This window comes from Bubalus kerabau, chromosome 14 (genome assembly GCF_029407905.1).
Source record: "Bubalus kerabau isolate K-KA32 ecotype Philippines breed swamp buffalo chromosome 14, PCC_UOA_SB_1v2, whole genome shotgun sequence".
Classification (NCBI taxonomy): Eukaryota; Metazoa; Chordata; class Mammalia; order Artiodactyla; family Bovidae; genus Bubalus; species Bubalus kerabau.
In genome coordinates this window covers 72100957-72121293 of record NC_073637.1, presented here as the reverse complement: position 1 = coordinate 72121293, position 20337 = coordinate 72100957, and the positions used below count along the sequence as shown (strand labels likewise).

The 20337-nt window shown below is 41.9% G+C and overlaps 1 protein-coding gene across 3 annotated transcripts in view; it reads right to left on the bottom strand.

Annotated features, from left to right (window-relative positions):
• The window catches only part of RAD54B (RAD54 homolog B), a 113451-nt gene extending 93585 nt beyond the window's left edge, over positions 1-19866 (bottom strand). Inside the window, exons 1-3 of one of the 3 annotated variants that reach the window (XM_055546648.1) lie at positions 19712-19840; positions 19026-19304; positions 2925-3075 (exon numbers count right to left, since the gene is read on the bottom strand). In XM_055546648.1, the coding sequence (XP_055402623.1) occupies positions 2925-3075; positions 19026-19144 (270 nt within the window). In that variant the 5' untranslated portion in view covers positions 19145-19304; positions 19712-19840. Of the gene's footprint in view, positions 1-2924; positions 3076-19025; positions 19305-19711 lie in introns of all 3 variants that reach the window. The other 2 variants (XM_055546649.1, XM_055546652.1) reach the window with 2 other exon arrangements.
• Between the last annotated feature and the right edge of the window lie 471 nt (positions 19867-20337).

Sequence of the window (20337 nt, the reverse complement as noted above, 5' to 3'; positions counted from 1 at the left end):
GGAAACACTCTTAAAACCTCCAGAAATAAATGCGACCCTGCCAACACCTTGATCTTAGCTCTATGTGACCCAAGTTGAGCTTCTGACTTACAGAACTTATAAGATAATACATTTGCATTGTTTTAAGTCACTAAATTTCTGGTAATCTGTTACAGCAGCAATAGGAAACTAATACATTCAGCAATAAAAAGAAATAAATTACTGATACATGCCGCAATCTGGACGAGCCTTGAAAAACACTATGAAACTGAAACCAGTGAATCATAAAACGTCACATGTTGTATGACTCTATTTATATGAAATGTTCATAATATATATACATAAAACAGAAAGTATATTAGCGATTACAAAGGGCTGAGGGATTTGGATGGGTTGATGTATGTGAAGTCTCTCTCTTTCTGGAATGATTAAAACGATCTGAAATTGATTTTGGTGATCATTGCACAACTCTGACCATATGAAATACAACTGAATTGTAGTAGGTAGATTACAGGTATGTGCATTTAATTTAAATAAAGTTGCTTTTTATAAAAAGAAACAATATTTAAAATGAAAAACTATGCTTACATAGTTTTCTCTTTACATTGTGGCCAAAATTCTAAAGGAGTGTTGGATAAAACAAACAGATGCAGACCAAAAAAGAGTCAAGAATGAGTAGATATTTTCAACAACAAAAAGACAAAAAACCAGTTAAAAGCCTCAAAGGATGTGAAAAGACATTTCTCCACAGAAGATAAGTATATGGTCAATAAGCACATGAAAAAATGCTCAGAATTACTAGTCATTAGGAAAATATAAATCAAGACCACAGTGGAATACCACTTCACAACAACAAGGATGACCATAATCAAAAAAACAGCAACAAAAACAAAATAACCGTTGTTGCTAAGGATGTGGAGAAACTGGAACCCTCGCACATCACTGGTGGGAATGTAAAATGGTTCGGTACCTATGGAAAACAATTTGGTAGTACCTTAAAAACTAAACATAGAATTACTGTATCATCTAGCAACTCCACTCTTGGGTGTATATATATACTAGAGAACTAAAAACAGGTACCTAAACAGAAACATGTATGCCAATGTTCATATCAGCATTATTCACAACAGAAAAAATGTAGAAACAAACCAAGGATCTATCAATGAATGAATGAACAAAATATGGTGTATGTATATACATATATAATATATATGTGTGTATATATATATATACACATATGTATGTATGTATATGTATATATATGTGTATATATACATATATATGTATGTATGTACATACAATTGAATCAACATTCAGAAAACTAAGATCATGGCATCTGGTCCCATCACTTCATGGGAAATAGATGGGGAAACAGTGGAAACAGTGCCTGACTTTATTTTTGGGGGCTACAAAATCACTGCAGATGGTGACTGCAGCCATGAAATTAAAAGACGCTTGCTCCTTGGAAGAAAAGCCATGACCAACCTAGACAGCGTATTAAAAAGTAGAGACATTACTTTGCCAACAAAGGTCTGTCCAGTCAAGGTTATGGTTTTTCCAGTAGTCATGTATGGATGTGAGAGTTGGACTATAAAAGAAAGCTGAGCACCGAAGAATTGATGCTTTTCAACTGTGGTGTTGGAGAAGACTCTTGAGAGTCCCTTGGACTGCAAAGAGATCCAACCAGTCTATCCTAAAGGAGATCAGTCCTGATTATTCATTGGAAGGACTGATGTTGAAGCTGAAACTCCAATACTTTGGCAACCTGATGCGAAGAGCCAACTCATTTGAAAAGACCCTGATGCTAGGAAAGATTGAAGGTAGGAGAAGAAGGGGATGACAGAGGATGAGATGGTTGGATGGATCACCGACTCAATGGACATGAGTTTGAGTAAACTCTGGGAGTTGGTGATGGACAGGGAGGCCTGGCATGCTGCAGTCCATGGGGTCACAAAGAGTCAGACAAGAATAGCGACTGAACTCAACTGAAACAACTGAATATTACTTAATCACATAAAGCACTGATGTTCACACCTGCTACAACATGGATGATCCTAGAAAACATAGGCTAAGTGAAATAAGCCAGACACAACAGGACAAATATTTATGATTACACTTAAATATGAGGTACCTAGAGTAATCAAATTCATGGAGACAGAAAGAGTAGTGATGACCAGGGAAGGGAGAATAGGGAATTACTGCTTAATGGTTATGAAGTTTCTGTGTAATGAAAAGTTTCAAACACAGAAAATGGTGATTATTGAACAATTAAGAAAATGTAATTAATGCCACTTACCTGCACACTGAAAAATGGTAAAATGGCAAATTTTATGCTATATATATTTTGCCATAATAAAAAAAAGAAAAAATATTAGTAGATTTCAATCTCCAGAACATAAATCAAAGAACTGTAGAGTAGCCAAAGTGTGGACTGTCCATTTTACGTATGCTCCATATAATCTTTATAAACCTTCTATTATACCTAAGATTTAAATAATTCTTCATCTTAGTAGCAAAGAATATATATTAAGACTGTTTTGAGCACTTACTTTTTATAAGTAAAAAGGAAAGGAAGTTTCCATAACAGTGATATAAAACATTACTTATGTATGTTTTCTCTTTAAATTACCTTATCCAAAGTTCTCATTTACTTATGTGGTAACTTTAAAAAGAACACTGATCCAGAATAACTTTTTTTCTTGAACAAGAATCTCTACCCCTTCCCTTGTGGAGGTATTTTTCACTGTTACCAAAAGTTTATTTATAGACCTAACTCAAGTTTACTTTATGCCATTCCTTCAAATACATATAGTTAGCCATTACGTCTAAGGGTTTTAGAAGAATTTATCAGAGATACTGAAAACTCCTATGGGCAAAGAACATTGTTAACTGTTTAAATGGCAATTTTTTTAAATACATGCTTCTCTATATTTCTTTTTTTTTACCTCAAATAACTTTATATCTGAATTCAGTTTTGCAACCTCTTCACTAGGACTTGGATGACTTCTTGCTGGTGATATAAACTTTGGTTTTTTGAAGGGATTCCCTTGCAACTGACTTGGTGCTGCTGATCGTCTCATATCTAGCAGTATTAACCTGAAAAATACCCAAAAGTCATTTCATCAGAAGTCTGATTAGAACTACCTCCAAATATATCATCACTATAATCATGACATCTTTAAAAATATAAGGGAATAAGCCTGTAAAAAGCCTTAGAAAACAAATTCAACAGTTGGTAACATTTTATTTTCCATCACAAAAGGCTTTTGAAATGTATTAAGATTCAAAATATATGGTACAAACCTGAACATATATTGTACCAATTTTGATAAAACTATAGATTAGATAAAAACAATAAAGCCTTAAACGTAATTTAGATAGTAGTTTCAAAATCAAAGAAAACATAATTATTCACATACATATATTAAGCATGTTGCTTTTTTCCTATTCAACCAATCCATAAACTGCATGCAGGGAGCAATCATTGTTTTCTTAACCATTTTGTAAGCAGCATCAACCACAAAGCCAGATACATAACAAATACTTTTGAATGAGTGAATAAAACCCTGGCAATTCAAAGAATACATTTAGAGTTCAATTTTTACTATCCTATTTCCTTTTAGAGCAGTGAGGTATTTTAAATAAATAAATCAAGAGACAAGAACCATGTTTCCAAACTTTTGCTCAATGTTATTTCTATCAGGACAGGACAGGTGAGACAGATAAAAGACAAGAACATTACAAGCATACATCATGCTTCTGCAATGGACAGCAACAAGCACTCTAATTTAAAGCAATCTCACAAAACTGTACACAAGATAAGGTATCAATAAGGATGTACATGGCTACCAAAATAATTTGCTTAACCCAGAAATTACACTTCTGGAAATTTACCTAAGGAATTAGCAAAGATATACTCAAAGAATTATGTATAAGGTTTTCATGCCAATATTACTTATAGTAGGAGAAAAAAGGGAAATTTAAATATCTACAGCAGGGTACTGGATAAAATAGAATACACTCTCTTCCTACATCACTAAAATGTAGGGCTGCAATTTCCCAAACAAGCCATGTTCTCTTTTCCTCTAGGTCTTTGAACAAACTCCCTACACAGTGTTGGGTCTCTGATACAGCCTTTAACCATTTTTCTTTGCCTGATGAACTTCAACTTATGCTTTAGGACTCTTAACTATGAGCCGCCTTCATCTCCCCCAAAGACTGGATTAGAAGGATTAGAGATCCTTCCTATGTGTCTACTACCCAAGCACTTTTCACACTGTAATGAAGCTGCCTATTAATTCCCCCAAGTTGTAAACTCCTGGATCAGGCATGAAGTCTTACCTTCCAATCATCAGTATATTGCCAGTATCAACACAAGAAGGCATTCACTATTTGTTATATAAATAATTCTACAGCCATGAATGGGGGAGGGGGGGTGTGGGGGGTGGAGATCACATTTTAAAAGAATGTTTAATGATATGAGAAACTTTTTTATACATCAAATAAAAAATGGCTAAAAACAGCAATTTTAGCAAAGTTGCAAAAATACAAGATTAAAACTCAAAAATCAGTTATCTTCCAACATATCAGCAATAAGTGGAATTTGAATTTAAAAACACAATACCATTTACATTAGCACCCTGCAAAAATGAAATATTTAAGGGTAATCTAACAAAGCATGTACAAGATCTATAAGGGAAAACTATAAAAACTCTGCTGAGCAAAATCAAAGAACTAAATAAATAGAGAGATATCCAGTGGTTAAGAATCACATGCCAGTGCAAGGAACACGGGTTCAATCTCTGGTCTGGGAAGATTCCACATGTCACTGAAAGCAACTGAAAGCCTGAGCGCCACAATTACTGAGCCCACGCTCTAGAGCCCACAAGCTGCAACTGCTGTAGCCTGCACGGCCCACAGCCCATGCTCTGTAACAAGAGCGGCCGCCACAAGTTCAGTTCAGTCGCTCAGTCGTGTCCGACTCTTTGCGACCCCATGAACCGCAGCACGCCAGGCCTTCCTGTCCATCACCAACTCCCAGAGCCCACCCAAACCCATGTCCATTGTGTCGGTGATGCCATCCAACCATCTCATCCTCTGTTGCCCTCCTCTTCTGCCTTCAATCTTTCCCAGCATCAGCGTCTTTTTCAATGAATCAGCTCCTTCCATCAGGTGGGAAGTATTGACGCTTCAGCATCAGTCCTTCCAATGAATATTCAGGGTTAATTTCCTTTAAGATTAACCAATTTGATCTACTTGCTGTCCAAGGGACTCTCAAGAGTCTTCTCCACCATCACAGTTTAAAAGCATAAATTCTTCGGCACTCTGCATTCTTTATGGTCCAGCTCTCACATCCATACACAACTACTGGAAAGACCTTGACTATACAGACTGTCGTCAGTAAAGTGTTGTCTTTACTTTACTTTTAAATACACTGTCTAAGTTTGTCATAGTTTTCCTGCCAAGAAGCAATCGTCTTCTAATCTCATGGCTGCAATCACCATCCACAGTTATTTTAGAGTACAAGAAGAGGAAATCTGTCACTGATTCCCCCTTTATCCCTTCTATTTGCCATTAACTGATGGGACCAGATGCCGCAATCTTAAGTCTTTTTTAATACTGAGTTTTAAGCTTTTTCACTCTCCTCTTTCACCCTCATCAAGAGGCTCTTAAGTTCTTCACTTTGTCATTAAAGTGGTATTATTTGCGTATCTGAGGCTGTTGATATTTCTCCTGGCAATCTTGATTCCAGCTTGTAACTCATCCCAGCGTGGCATTTCACAAGATGTGCTCTGTGTATTAAGTTAAATAAACAGTGTGACAATAAACAGCTGTCATACCACTTTTTAAATTTTGAACCAGTCAATTGTTCTATATAAGGTTCTAATTGTTGCTTCTTGATGTGCATACAGGTTTCTCAGGCAACAAGTAAGATGGTCTGGTATTCCCATCTGTTTAAAAGTTTTCCATAGTTTGTTATTATCCACACAGTCCAAGGCTTTAGCGAAGTCAATGAAACAGAGGTAGATGTTTTTCTGGAATTCCTTTGCTTTCTCTATGATTCAGCAAATGTTGGCTGAATTGATGTTTTCGAACTGTGATGCTGGAGAAGATTCTTGAGAGTCCCGTGGACACCAAGATCAAACCATTAATATTGAAGGAAATCAACCCCGAATATTCATTGGAAGGATTGATGCTGAAGCTCCAATACTCTGGCCACCTGATGCAAAGAGTTGACTCACTGGAAAAGACCATGATGCTGGGAAAGACTGAAGGCAGGAGGAGAAGGAGACGACAGAGGATGAGATGGCTGGATGACATCACCGACTCAATGGACATGAGTTTGAGCAAACTCCAGGAGATGGTGAAGGACAGGGAGGCCTGGCGTGCTGCAGTCCATGGGATCACATAGGGTCAGACACGACTGAGCAACTCAGTAACAACAAGGTGGTGCTAGTGGCAGAGAATCCGCCTGCCAATGCAGGAAACATAAGAGAAGCAGGTTCAATCCCTGGATTGGGAAGATCCTCTGGAGGAGGGCATGGCAATCCACTCCAGTATTCTTGCCTGGAGAATCCTATGGACAGAGGAGCCTGGCAGGCTACAGTCCATAGGGTCACAAAGAGTCAGACACAACTAAAGTGAATTAGCATGCACGCACACACGCAAAGAAAATGAACCTAGAAACAAGACTTTACACTCTTCAGAATAATTAACTTAAAATGAATCATAGGCTTACATGTAAAACACAAAGCAAAAATACTCCTAGAAGAAAATACAGAAGAAAATCTAGATGACCTTGGGTATGGTGATGACTTTTTAGCTACAACACCAAGGAAAAATCCCATGAAAGAGATAACTGATAAGCTAGACTTCATTAAAATTTAAAACTTGTGCTTTGCAAAGACAATGTCAAGGTAATGAAAAGACAAGCCACACTAGGAGAAAATACCTGCAAAAGGTGCATCTGATAAAGGACTATTATCCAAAATATACAAAGAAATCTTAAAACTCAACAAAAAAACAATCCAGTTAAAAAGTGGGCCAAAGATCTTAAAAGACATATCACAAAAGATATACAAATAGCAAATAAGCACATGGAAAGATGCTCCACATCATATGTCATCAAAAATGAAGAAAATCCAAAACACAATACCAAACGCTGGTGAGGATGTGGGGCAACAGGAATTTTCATTCATTCCTGGTGGGAATGCAAAATGGTACAGCCACTTTGGAAGACATTTTGGCACTTTCTTAAAAAATTGAACATATTTTTATCATAGGATAAACTCCTTTCAACAAAGAGTTGAAAAACCTGCATAAAAATGTTTTATCGCAACTTTATTCATTATTGCCAAAACTTGAAAGCAACCAAGCACTCAGGTGAATGAATAAACAAACTGTTGTGCATTCAGACCATGGAATGTTACTCAACACTTAACAAAAAAAAAGAAACAAAAGAAAAAGAGCTGTCAAGCTATGAAAAGACATGGAGGAACCGTAAATGCATATTACTAAATGAAAGAAGCCAATCTGAAAAGGCTACATACTATATGATTCCAACTATGTGACATCCTAGAAAATTACAGAGGCAAAAGTATGGAGTAAAAAGATCAGCAGTTGCCAAGGGTTAGGGGAGGGGCAGAGATGAAAAGGTAGACCACAAAATTTTTTAAGGCAGAGAAAGTATAGTTTACAATGCCCTAATGATGGATACATGTCATTACATGTTTGTCCAAACACACAAAATGTACAAGGCCAAGAATGAATCCTAATGTAAACTATGAACTCTGGGTGCTTATGGGTGTCAACGGTAACAAATGTACCATTCTGCTGAGGGATGCTGATAACAAGGGAAGGCACGGGTACATGGGAAACCTCCACCTAAACCTAATGCTGTAAACCTAAAACATCTCCCTCCACTTTGCTAAACCTAAAACTGCTCTAAAAACAGTAAATTTTAATTTCACAAATGGCTACCAAACATGTTCAGCAACATTTCAATGATAGAAAAAGACAAAAAAATAGTATGTAAGTTTGTGCTAAAGACTAGAATGCAAAGGGACATGGGGAACTTTCGGGTGTGATCAAGGTAAGCTCCATCATATTGCAGTGTGGTTACAAGTTTGTTAAAACTCATCTAAGCGTACACATTGAATTATTAACTGAAAATTACACATCTATAGAGAGTTTTAAAAGACTAGAAAAACACATGCCACAACATGAACATTATAAATAGATGTCAGAAGTACCAGTAATTTTTATTTTTTTCTGACTTCTTTACTGTGTATTTCCAATTTTCTACAAAGAAAAAAAGAACTACAGCCAATTAAGCTGGGACATGCTATCACTGCTGGTTAGACCTTTCCCACTTTCAGCAACGTAAAAATGAGGAAATACATGAGTATCTGATAAATAACCAGTCTGGATATAGTTTGAGGGATCAGCAGTAGTATAAAAATTAACAGAAATGTCAACTAAAATACAGACCAGAGGCCAGATGGAGAAGCTCTCCCAGTACATGATGATAGCAACAACCGAGAGTTAGAAGAACCCTCTTCTTGCCTGGCAAAAACTCAGCCAATAAAACTGTCAAAACTCAGCCAATGAAAAGTCACTACTGGGACCTCCCTGGTGATCCACTGGTTAAGAATCCGCACTTCCACTGTGGAGGGGAGTGTAGGGGAGGCATCAGGGTGGACTCTAGTCAGGGAACTACCACCCCACATGCCGCAGTGCGTGGGCCAGCCCCTTCCCCCAAAAATGAAAGAAAAGTCACTAGACTTCAAACTGTCGATTCCCCCAATGGACTCTTTGTTTACCCTAGCCCTTTATATTTATTTTTGGTTTGGCTGGGTCTCCCTGCTATGCACGGGCTTTCTCTAGTTGCAGCGAGCAGGGGCTACTCTTTGTTGTGGGGCATGAACTTCTCATTGGTGCGGCTTCTACAAACGGGAGCACAGGCTCTAGAGCGTGTGGGCTCCAGTAGTCCTGCTGCAGGGGCTTAGCTGCCTCACAGCATGTGGGATCTTCCTGGACCAGGGATCGAACCCATGTTTCCTGCACTGGCAGGCGAATTCATATCCACTGTGCTACCAGGGAAGTCCTACAATAGCCTTCTCAATTCCTGCCCCCACCCATAAAAGTGTTCTCCTCTCCTGGGTGTGCAGGTTTTGCACATGGCTCACCATGACTGCCAACCGCAAACTGCAATTGTTTGCTGATCCCAAGTAAACCCATTTTACCCGGAGAAATAACTGGCAGTCTATTTGTTTAAAGTCAACAGTTTGGTGGCCCAGACTGGGATCCAGAGAAGACCTGTGATGACTCCAAGGCCGGTGAGCAGGACCCACACCGAGTCCACTGGTGCCCAGTGCTTTTCTTCTTAAACCCTGGGGCTCGAGAGTAAGCCCTTCTCCTGGATCTGAGCTTACAACCTCTTTGGGTTTTGAAGCTCTCCAGGTTTTATTCAGGATCTGTTTCAGGAACTCATTCTTTCTGTTTAAGGCCTAGTTCTGTCTGTGAGTACCCATTTGGCACTTTGGCATGACACTTTTAAAAAGCAGGGTGTTTCAACTCTAACTGCACTAGCCTCCAGCCTGAGCCCTTTTAGAACAGGGGCTGTTTTACCGGAAATGTGCCAGTTCAGCCTTTGGCCAGATTCCCTTTGAAATGGGCTGTTCTAGTGGAACTTCACTATTAAACCTTTGGGCTCGCTCCCACAGATTTAGGCTGTTTCACTAGAGTTTTGCTGAGCAGCTTTTAGCTTGGCTCTTGCATGACTGGGCTGTTCCCTTAGAACTGGTTGGTATTAGACCTACAAGGTATTTGAGCTGTTTAGGCTTTTGAAACTTATTCTTTCACTCCAGAGGAAAAACTCTGACAAATGGGATCCCAGTTACCTAAATTATTTTGAGGGTGCACTCTACCACTACAGGGACTCCGGTCAATTTTATGTTTAAAAACTGCAGTCCTTCTGCATGCACATTTCCAGGTAAATGGACCAACCTACCCAAAAGCAATTTAGAATATCAATGGCCATTAGGAGGAACTTGTGAAATTCCCAAAGTTAACTTTTCTTAAAACCAAACTGGACAATCATAGTTCTGAAATTCCCAAAACTGAAGGAAATGGGTATTTTGATTGCTATTCTGAGGTTTCCAAATGTTATCAGGAGCCTAAAATTGTCTCTTTGCAAAATAACGTCTTAGCTGACGCAAACAAAGAAAGGTAAAAAGCTTCAAGATCCTCCACCCCTCTTCCTCAGCCCTCATGCTGAGGACTGCCCTCTGGCACCATCTCTCTTCCCTTCCACACCACCTACACCTCCTCTTCACCCTCAGTTTCCCCGTAATAACTCTCCAGTGGAACTTCCCTTTTTCACTAAAAGTCTCCTATCCCCTTTTCCTCTGAACGCTATCAGAACTCGCCTTTTCTGAGGACTCAGAGGATAAACTCTTGCTTTCTTATAAACCCTAAACTAAAGCTAAACTGCAAGCAATAGTCAAAGATTTTCCAAAAGTAAACAAAGATCCTCACAGGTTTGTATCGGAGTTTAGTATAGTCATTCAAACGTATCAACCTGGTTTCTCCAACTTGTATCAGCTGGTTCATATGTGTGTCAGCAAGTCAGGCCCACAGTATGAAAACTGCTGACTTGGAGGAATTCCCTAGCAGTGCGCTGGTTAGGAATGGGTGCACTCACTGTCAGGGCCAGGGTTCAGTCCCCGGTCAGGAAACTAAAACTCCACAAGCCATGCAAGCATGGCAGGAAAACACACACACACACGCTAACTGGGAAAATACTGAAAGGTCTCTAGAATTACAACCCGGAGACCAGTCCACCAACTTACATGGTCAGGCTCAAGCAATCTCCAGGTGACCCCATCAGGCATTTTTACAGACTTTTGCAAAGACTGTTAATCTGAACAAAATTCAGGCTTGCACAAAAAAATGTGATGAATCTGTTCATAACTATTCCAATTTTAAATTGTTTTTTTTAAAAATTCTGTTTTTTTCCTTCAGATGTTGATTCCACTTAGGTAGCTTTTAACTCTAAGTACATTAATGGGCTGAACCAGGACCTTTCTCTTCTAATAAAATGGACCAGGATAGGATGGAAAACTATGCCTATTCCAGATTTAGCTACTCCAGCAAACCAGCTCTTTCACACTCTAGATGAGTCACCTCAAAGAAAGTCTGCCAAAATTCTTAATATTCAAGTCCAGGAAATAAATTCAAGCCCAGACCCTAAATGAAACCAAAGCCCTCCTAGTTTTGCTATGGCTTCAAACAGTCAGGACACTGGAAAGAGACTTACAAATTTAAGTGCTTTCAGGTGCCCTCTAACCAGCCTTTCCAACATTCTCCCAACTGTCAATGAAGCGATTCTGAGAAACCACAGGGGTTCTTCCCAATTCTTCCTCTTAAAAGTTTGGAGAAACATTTGCCAGATTGAGGATGAGTCTCTTCCAGTCTTAAAGGACATCAGAGCCTTACTCTCAGTGTTCAACACCACTACAAAAAGGAGCCTCTGCCTCGGAGCACTCAGTTCAGTTCAGTTCAGTTCAGTTGCTCAGTCGTGTCCGATTCTTTGCGACCCCATGAATCGCAGCACGCCAGGCCTCCCTGTCCATCACCAACTCCCGGATTTCACCCAGAAAATAGTGGGGATCTCTAATGAACTTCAATTGATTCCTGTCTTTGAATCTATACCCTTTTGTTTAAGTCACTTGAGAGATACACACCCTTTTCCCTTTAGTTTCTCTGCCCAAACCCACTTATTAGATTGATCCTTCCTTAGAAAAGTCTCATGCCAAAACTTCTTTCTCCCAAAGGGTAAATAATTCTAGAGTTTTTATAGTAGTAAAGCAACCAACCAGGTGAATGGAATTATCTTTTGACAACCTGTATTTGCTTCATCTTTCATGTTACTAGAGCTGATTCAGAAAACATAAATCATCTGTCCCTATTGAATCAGCTACCACCATCCTTATGGGCAAAATCTATACCTGAAGTTGGCAAAATTCAGTGCATCTCCCATCAAGGGAGATATTTACAAGTGGCACTAGTGGTAAAGAACCTGCCTGCCAATTCGATCCCTGGTCGGGAAGATATTCAGGAGAGCATGGCAACCCATTCTAGCATTCTTGCCTGGAGAATCCCCAGGACAGAGAAGCCTGGCAGGCTGCAGTCCACAGAGTTGCAAAGAGTCAGCCACGACTGAAGCGACTTAGCAAGCTTACAGGCACACACGCACTCCCATCAAGATTCTAATAGATCCTTCAAATCCCCGCCCCCAAATTAATTAATACCCTACAAGTAAAGAAGCCCTTCAAGGCATAAAACCCATAACAGAAGATTACAAGGCTCAAACTTTACAATCCCTAGTATTAGTTATACTCCTATAATATTCCCGTTTTACTGGTGAGAAAACCGAAGGGCCAAAGGTAGAGCTGCCCTAGGACCTCCAAGCAATAAACAACACTGCTATCTCTTGACACCTTGCTGTTGTTCCTAACCCTCTACTAAAATCCATTCTCACTGGAAGTAAATTATTTACTGTAACTGATTTATCAGTGTATTCTTTAGCATTCCAGTTGATTGAAGCTACGAAATGCCTTTTTGCCCTCACTTGAGAAGAAAAAACTCACCTGGACAGTAAAAATTCAAGGTTTTACTGAGAATCCTCCTTATTTCTCATAAACCCTAGAGGCTGACCTTTATGATAAAAAGTTCCCCACAGGTTCTACTCTGTTGTAATATGTGAATGACTTGCTTTTTTGCTCTCCCTCTCAACCTGCCTCCTTGGAAGACAGTATCCACTTGCTAAAGGTTTTAGCCTTATAAGACATAAAACCACCAAGGAAAAACTGTAGTTTGCCCAAAGCCAGGCTCACTATGTAGAGCATGTGATGTCAGAACAAGGGCTGTGTGGATCCAGAGAGTCTTCTTAGTGTGCTAAGTTTCCCCAAGCCCAAAGTGAAAGTGAAAGTCACTCAGTCGTGTCCAACTCTTTGCGATGCCATGGACTTCTCCAGGCCAGAATAGGTGTGGGTAGCCATTCCCTTCTCCAGGGAGTCTTCCCAACCCAGGGATCGAACCCAGGTCTCCTGCATTGCAGGTGGATTCTTTAGCAGCTGAGCCACCAGGGAAGCCCAAACCCAAAACTGTCAACTATGAGGCTTTCTTAAGCTAGTCGGTTATCACTTTGATAACATTTTAAATTTCTCTTATGGCCAATCCTCCGTATGTTTTACTAAAGAACAACAGGAACCAATTTTATGGGAAGAACCGGAAAACATAGTCTTAAAGGCCTTAAACAAGTTTCATGAACCCACCTGCCCTTGGGCATTCTAATTATCAGATTTCCTTTCTCCTTTTTGTGTATGAAAAGGAAGGAAATGCCCTTGCATACTCATCCAAAAACACGGGGACCACCAACAACCCATAGGGTATTACAACCATTACTACCGCTGCCGTTTTGGTTAAGACCATCAAGAAAATAGTTGTGGGATCCTCATTAACACTCATGACGCAGAAATCCTCCTAAATTCAACATTTCCAAGTCAGCTGCCTCGAAGTTCTTTTGTTAAACACTCCTTACATAACACTTGTACAGTGTAATAAGCTGACCCTCCCCACTACTCTTCTCCCCTCTATCAACCAAGTCCCTCACGACTGCTTAATGCTGAGGGATCATCTGATTCCTTGTGAATGATCTGCAAAAAAATTCCTTTGGGTAACACTGACATCTTATGGTTCACTGATGGCTAGGAGAGTGACAATATTAGAACTCCTTTTGACAGTGTTGAGGTAGCACCTTTACTACTTCAACTCAACAAACTGAATTATATACTCTTACATGGGCTTGTACTTTAGCCAAGGGCAAAACTGTCAATATTTACACTGATAGTAGATATGCTTTCAGAGCAGCTCAAGATTTTGGAATGTTGTAGAAGCAATGTGGCTTCCTTACTTCAGCAGAAATAAAATTTTAAAAGTCCCTATGTTCAGGAGTGACTGGATGCATTACTTTTACCTGCCACGTTAGCCACTATTAACATTCTGCTAAACTTGACTCTGAGAGCTAAGGGAAATCACCCTGCTGATATTTCCACAAGAAATACCGCCCTTAAAGGAATCAACAGCAGCCAAAGCTCTTTCACGGTCCCAATGGATATTCTTCTAAATGGTAACTTAGAAAACTGGCTAGAAAAGCCCAACAGGTGGCTTCAGAAAACGAAAAACAAGATTGGAAATACAATAATTAATGGATTGGTATTTTAATATCAAGAAAGCTCTGGTTTGGACCAAATAACTACCCAGTCTACTAAAGACTCTAAAATTCCCCTCTCCTAAGCACTGTACACCACAGTTCAAAAGCATCAATTCTTCTGAATCAATGCTTTTGAACTGTGGGGTTGGAGAAGACTCTTGAGAGTCCCTTGGACTGCAAGGAGATCGAACCCGTCCATTCTAAAGGAGATCAGTCCTGAATATTCATTGGAAAAGACTGATGTTGAAGCTGAAACTCCAATACTTTGGCCACCTCATGCAAAGAGCTGACTCATTTGAAAAGACCCTGATGCTGGGAAAGATTGAAGGTGGGAGGAGAAGGGGATGACAGAGGATGAGATGGTTGGATGGCATCACTGACTCAACGGACATGAGTTTGAGTAACTCCAGGAGTTGGTGATGGACAGGGAGGCCTGGCATGCGGCAGCCCATGAGGTCACAAAGAGCTGGACACGACTGAGCGACGGAACTGCTACTGCAAGCACTGTACGTAATACCACTTGCTCTACTGACAAAATGATAGCGTTCATGAATCAATGTTTATGAGGAATATTAACAAGGCCACAAAAAAGTGCCTACCTCACTTGTTCCGCTTGTTTAAAATACAACCCAGGCAACCTGAGAGTACTTCTCCCAGATATTTTAAACTGACTAGTGGACCATTTGAGGTCTGGCAAATGGATTTCACACAACTTCCTTCATCTTATGGATAAAAACATGTTTTTGTCATGGTCTGTACATTTTCACACTGGACTGAAGCCTTCCCCCTTACAGACAATCTACCACCTCTTCTGCAGCTAAAGCTTATTTGGAAACGATTGTCCCAACCCGGAGAACTCCCCTCGAACTTCAAAAATATTTGAGGAACCCATTTTACTCGCTAGGCACTTCGACAACTCAGGTCAGTTCTACACCACTTTCACTGCGCTGTTCACCCTCAATGCCCTGGTTTAGTCAAACCCACTAATGGCTTTACTAAGCCTCAGATGACAATTTCTAAAGGCTCTCCAAATATCTCGGCCAAAAGCATTGCCACCGGTGCTCCTAAATCTCACATTTAAGAATCACTATCTTAAACCCTTAAACTTTTCTACTCCTAAATCCTATCATGTCTAATTTTTCAACCCTTCTCCTTATCCTCTAAACTAAAGAAAATATTAATGAATTTGAGTATGCAAGTATGGGAAAAGCAGCAAAGTGGGGATTAAGAAAACACTCTGGAGCCAGCCTGCCTTGGCTTGATTTCTAGCTCTGCCATTTACATATGCCCTTAGGCATCCACCAAGTCATCTAACTTGCTGATGATGCATTTCAGAGTAAACTGCAGATATCATTGTGTGTGTGTGCTCAGTCGTCTTCTACTTTTTGCGACCCCATGGACTGTAGCCACCCGGGCTCCTGTCCATGGAATTTTCCAGGCGCAAATATGGAGGGGGTTGCCATTTCATACTTCACAGGGACTTCCTGATCAAAGGACTGAACACACAGCTCTCACAGTCTCCTGCTTGGCAGGCAGATTCTTTACCACCATGACACTGAGGAAGTGCTAGACGTCAGGATCAGTTCAGTCAGTTCAGTTGCTCAGTCGGGTCTGACTCTTTGCAACCCCATGAACCGCAGCACGCCAGGCCTCCCTGTCCATCACCAACTCCCAGAGTTTACTCAAACTCATGTACACTGAGTCAGTGATGCCATCCAACCATCTCATCCTCTGTTGTCCCCTTCTCCTCCTGCCCTCAATCTTTCCCAGCATCAGAGTCTTTTCCAAAGAGTCAGCTCTTCGCATCAGGTGGCCAAAGTGTTGGAGTTTCAGCTTCAACATCAGTCCTTCCAATGAACACCCAGGGCTGATCTCCTTTAGAATGGACTGGTTGGATCTCCTTGCAGTCCAAGGGACTCTCAAGAGTCTTCTCCAACACCACACTTCAAAAGCATCAATTCTTCGGCACTCAGCTTTCTTCACAGTCCAACTTTCACATCCATACATGACCACAGGAAAAACCATAGCCTTGACTAGATGGATCTTTGTTGGCAAAGTAATGTCTCTGCTTTTGAATATGCTATCTAGGTTGGTCATAACTTTCCTTCCAAGGAGTAAGCGTCTTTTAATTTTATGGCTGCAATCACCATCTGCAGTGATTTTGGAGCCCAGAAAAATAAAGTCAGCCACTGTTTCCCCTGTTTCCCCATCTATTTCCCATGAAGTGATGGGACCAGATGCCATGATCTTCACTTTCTGAATGTTGAGCTTTAAGCCAACTTTTTCACTCTTCACTTTCACTTTCATCAAGAGGCTTTTTAGTTCCTCTTCACTTTCTGCCATAACGGTGGTGTCATCTGCATATGAGGTTACTGATATTTCTCCTGGCAATCTTGATTCCAGCTTGTGCTTCTTCCAGCCCAGCGTTTCTCATGATGTACTCTGCATATAAGTTAAATAAGCAGGGTGACAATATGCAGCCTTGACGTACTCCTTTTCCTATTTGGAACCAGTCTGTTGTTCCACTGACTCATTGGAAAAGACTCTGATGCTGGGAGGGACTGCGGGCAAGAGGAGAAGGGGACGACAGAGGATGAAATGGCTGGATGGCATCACTGACTCGATGGACATGAGTCTGAGTGAACTCCAGGAGTTGGTGATGGACAGGGAGGCCTGGCGTGCTGCCATTCATAAGGTCACAAAGAGTCAGACACGACTGAGCGACTGATCTGATCTGTTGTTCCATGTTCAGTTCTAACTGTTGCTTCCTGACCTGCATATAGGTTTCTCAAGAGGCAGGTCAGGTGGTCTAGTACTCCCATCTCCTTCAGAATTTTCCACAGTTTATTGTGATCCACACAGTCAAAGGCTTTGGTATACTTCCCCCTAAATGTTTCTGAGTCCTTATTATTTCTTAAATTAGTGCTATCTGAGCCCTTTCCCATTTGGCACCCTGCTGTATGGTAGAAAGTGAAGAGGAACTAAAAAGCCTCTTGATGAAAGTGAAAGTGAAGAGTGGAAAAGTTGGCTTAAAGCTCAACATTCAGAAGACAAAGATCATGGCATCCGGTCCCATCACATCATGGGAAATAGATGGGGAAACAGTGGAAACAGTGGCTGACTTTATTTTTTTGGGCTCCAAAATCACTGAAGATGGTGACTGCAGCCATGAAATTAAAAGACGCTTACTCCTTGGAGGGAAAGTTATGACCAACCTAGATAGCATATTCAAAAGCAGAGACATTACTTTGCCAACAAAGGTCCGTCTAGTCAAGGCTATGGTTTTTCCTGTGGTCATGTATGGATGTGAGAGTTGGACTGTGAAGAAGGCTGAGCGCCGAAGAATTGATGCTTTTGAACTGTGGTGTTGGAGAAGACTCTTGAGAGTCCCTTGGACTGCAAGGAGATCCAACCAGTCCATTCTAAAGGTTATCAGTCCTGGGTGTTCTTTGGAAGGAATGATGCTAAGGCTGAAACTCCAGTACTTTGGCCATCTCATGTGAAGAGTTGACTCACTGGAAAAGACTCTGATGCTGGGAAGGATTGGGGGCAGGAGGAGAAGGGGACAACAGAGGATGAGATGGCTGGATGGCATCACTGACTCGATGGACATGAGTCTGAGTGAACTCCGGGAGTTGGTGATGGACAGGAAGCCCTGGCGTGCTGCGATTCATGGGGTCGCAAAGAGTCGGACATGACTGAGCGACTGAACTGAACTGAACTGTGATGCTCTAACATCTGTTATATTCTAACACCTGCCTATTTCTGTTCTCCCAAGTAAAGTGGCAAATTCAGGCTAATGACACATCAGAAGGCCTATATTACCGGGTAATTTAATCCACTGCACTGTGCAACAGTTAAGAATACAGTTTTTGAGGCAAATGCCTGAATATAAGAATGGACTGACATTTCTATCATGTGATCTTCAACGGTTTACATAACTCTTTGGGCTTTCCCGGTGGCTCAGTGGTAAAGAATCTGCCTGCAATGCAGGAGATGCGAGTTCAACCCCTGGGTCGGGAAAAAGCCCCTGGAGAAGGAAATGTCAACCCACTCCACTATTCTTCCCCAAGGAAAATCTCATTGACAGAGAAGCCTGGCAGGCTTCAGACCATGAGGTCGGACAGGACTTAGCAACTATACGAGGACAACAAATAATGATTATTCGTAAGATGGTTGGCTGCTGCTGCTAAGTTGCTTCAGTCGCGTCTGACTCTGTGCGACCCCAGAGATGGCAGTCCACCAGGCTCCCCCAACCCTGGGATTCTCCAGGCAAGAACACTGGAGTGGGCTGCCATTTCCTTCTCCAGTGCATGAAAGTGAAAAGTTAAAGTGAAGTCGCTCAGTCGTGTCTGATTCCTAGAGACCCCATGGACTGCAGCCCACCAGGCTCCTCCGTCCATGGGATTTTCCAGGCAAGAGTACTGGAGTGGGTTGCCATTGCCTTCTCCAAGATGGTTGGGGGGGTGGGGGTTAAATCAAATACCTAAAGTACTTACAATAAAGTCTGACACAGCAAACACTCAATGTTATCTGTAATGTTACTATCTATGATAATTACTATTAGATATCTCGCACATAACGTTCTATGAGACTAGAAGCTGAGGAAGGTCCCAAGAGAGGGTCTAGCAAAAGATGAAGTTGGACAAAGGAGATATCGACCAGAATCTAGGGATTCTGTTTGGCTTTAACGCGGGCGTGGGAGGAGAATCATCAAACCTCTAGGATGCAAGAATGCAAATACAACAGTCAAGAACCAACAACACACCTCCCCTGCTGTTTCTGCTTTCCGCCTTCCAACTCCATTAGAAAGAAGGTGAAGTCGCTCAGTCCTGTCCGACTCTTTGCGACCCCAAGGACTGTAGCCCACCAGGCTCCTCTGTCCATGGGATTCTCCAGGCAAGAATACTGGAGTGGGTTGCCATTTCCTTCGCCAGAGGATCTTCCTAACCCAGGGATCGAAGTTGGGTCTCCCCCATTGCAGGCAGACGCGTTACCGTTATTTCCCTTTGTGGCTCAAGTCGCTCCTTTGATTTTTGTGGCATCGCTGAACAAAAAAATTCTTCCATTACTTAGTTAATTCTAATTAATACCGCGCAGTAGAGTATAGCTGCATCCTGAAGAAAGACACCCAAGCGCCACAGGAGGTGAGCGGGAGGGCAGGAGCGGAGGCACCACCGCGCTGAGTCGCCTCTCCTGGCGGCCTCCCCACCACAAACGCGCCCCTACGGCCCGCCCTCCGGCACCAGCGCCCCACGGCCGGCAGCCAAGGGCCCCTCAGACTTAAGACCCCATCGGCACTCCCAGACCCGCAGGAAGCGGCTGCGGCTACGCCGCCGCCTTCCTGCCCTCCCGCCTCCTTCGGAGGCTCGCTCTGGCGCCTCTCGCGTCTTTGTCCCACACAAGCCTACAGCCTGTCACAGCGTCACACGCCTCCCCCCTTCAGGGACGCACCGGCGAGAATCCGAAGGGAGCGACGGCCCAGGTACCAGGACTACGCGAAGTAGACAGCGACACCCCCAACGCCAGAGCATCTGAAGGCGCCCGCCTCAGCGCAGCCAATCGCGGACGAGTCCCTGGCGCGTGCGCAGTAGCTTCCTGCCGCAGTTCCGGGTCCGCCTAATTGGACGAGGTGACCGCTTCGTCTCTAATTGGACGACGTGTTCGCATAACTGCGCAAGCGCCTTCGTGTGTCTCCTCGAGCGCTCACTTCGAACTTGGCTTCGGATTTGCGGTTCGTGGAGAATCCTATGGGCGGAGGAGCCTGGTGGGCTCCAGTGGACACGACTGAGCGACTTCACTTTCTTTCACTTTCGCAAGTTTGCTGCCAACACTCAAATATGGTGTAGATGCTAAGGCTACAGACCACATCCTAGGACACATAAGGCATATTTCTTAAATCAAGAGATCGTCTCCATGGACATGTTTGTGCAGTTTGATGGTCGTCTGAATAGCAGTATTTGCTGCGAAAAATAGTATACAAACATAATTGATTTTTTTTTTTTTAACCTATAGCTCTTAAGTTACGCCTTACTTTAGGAATGAGGTACAAACAAGATCTTCACGACCCAGATAATCAC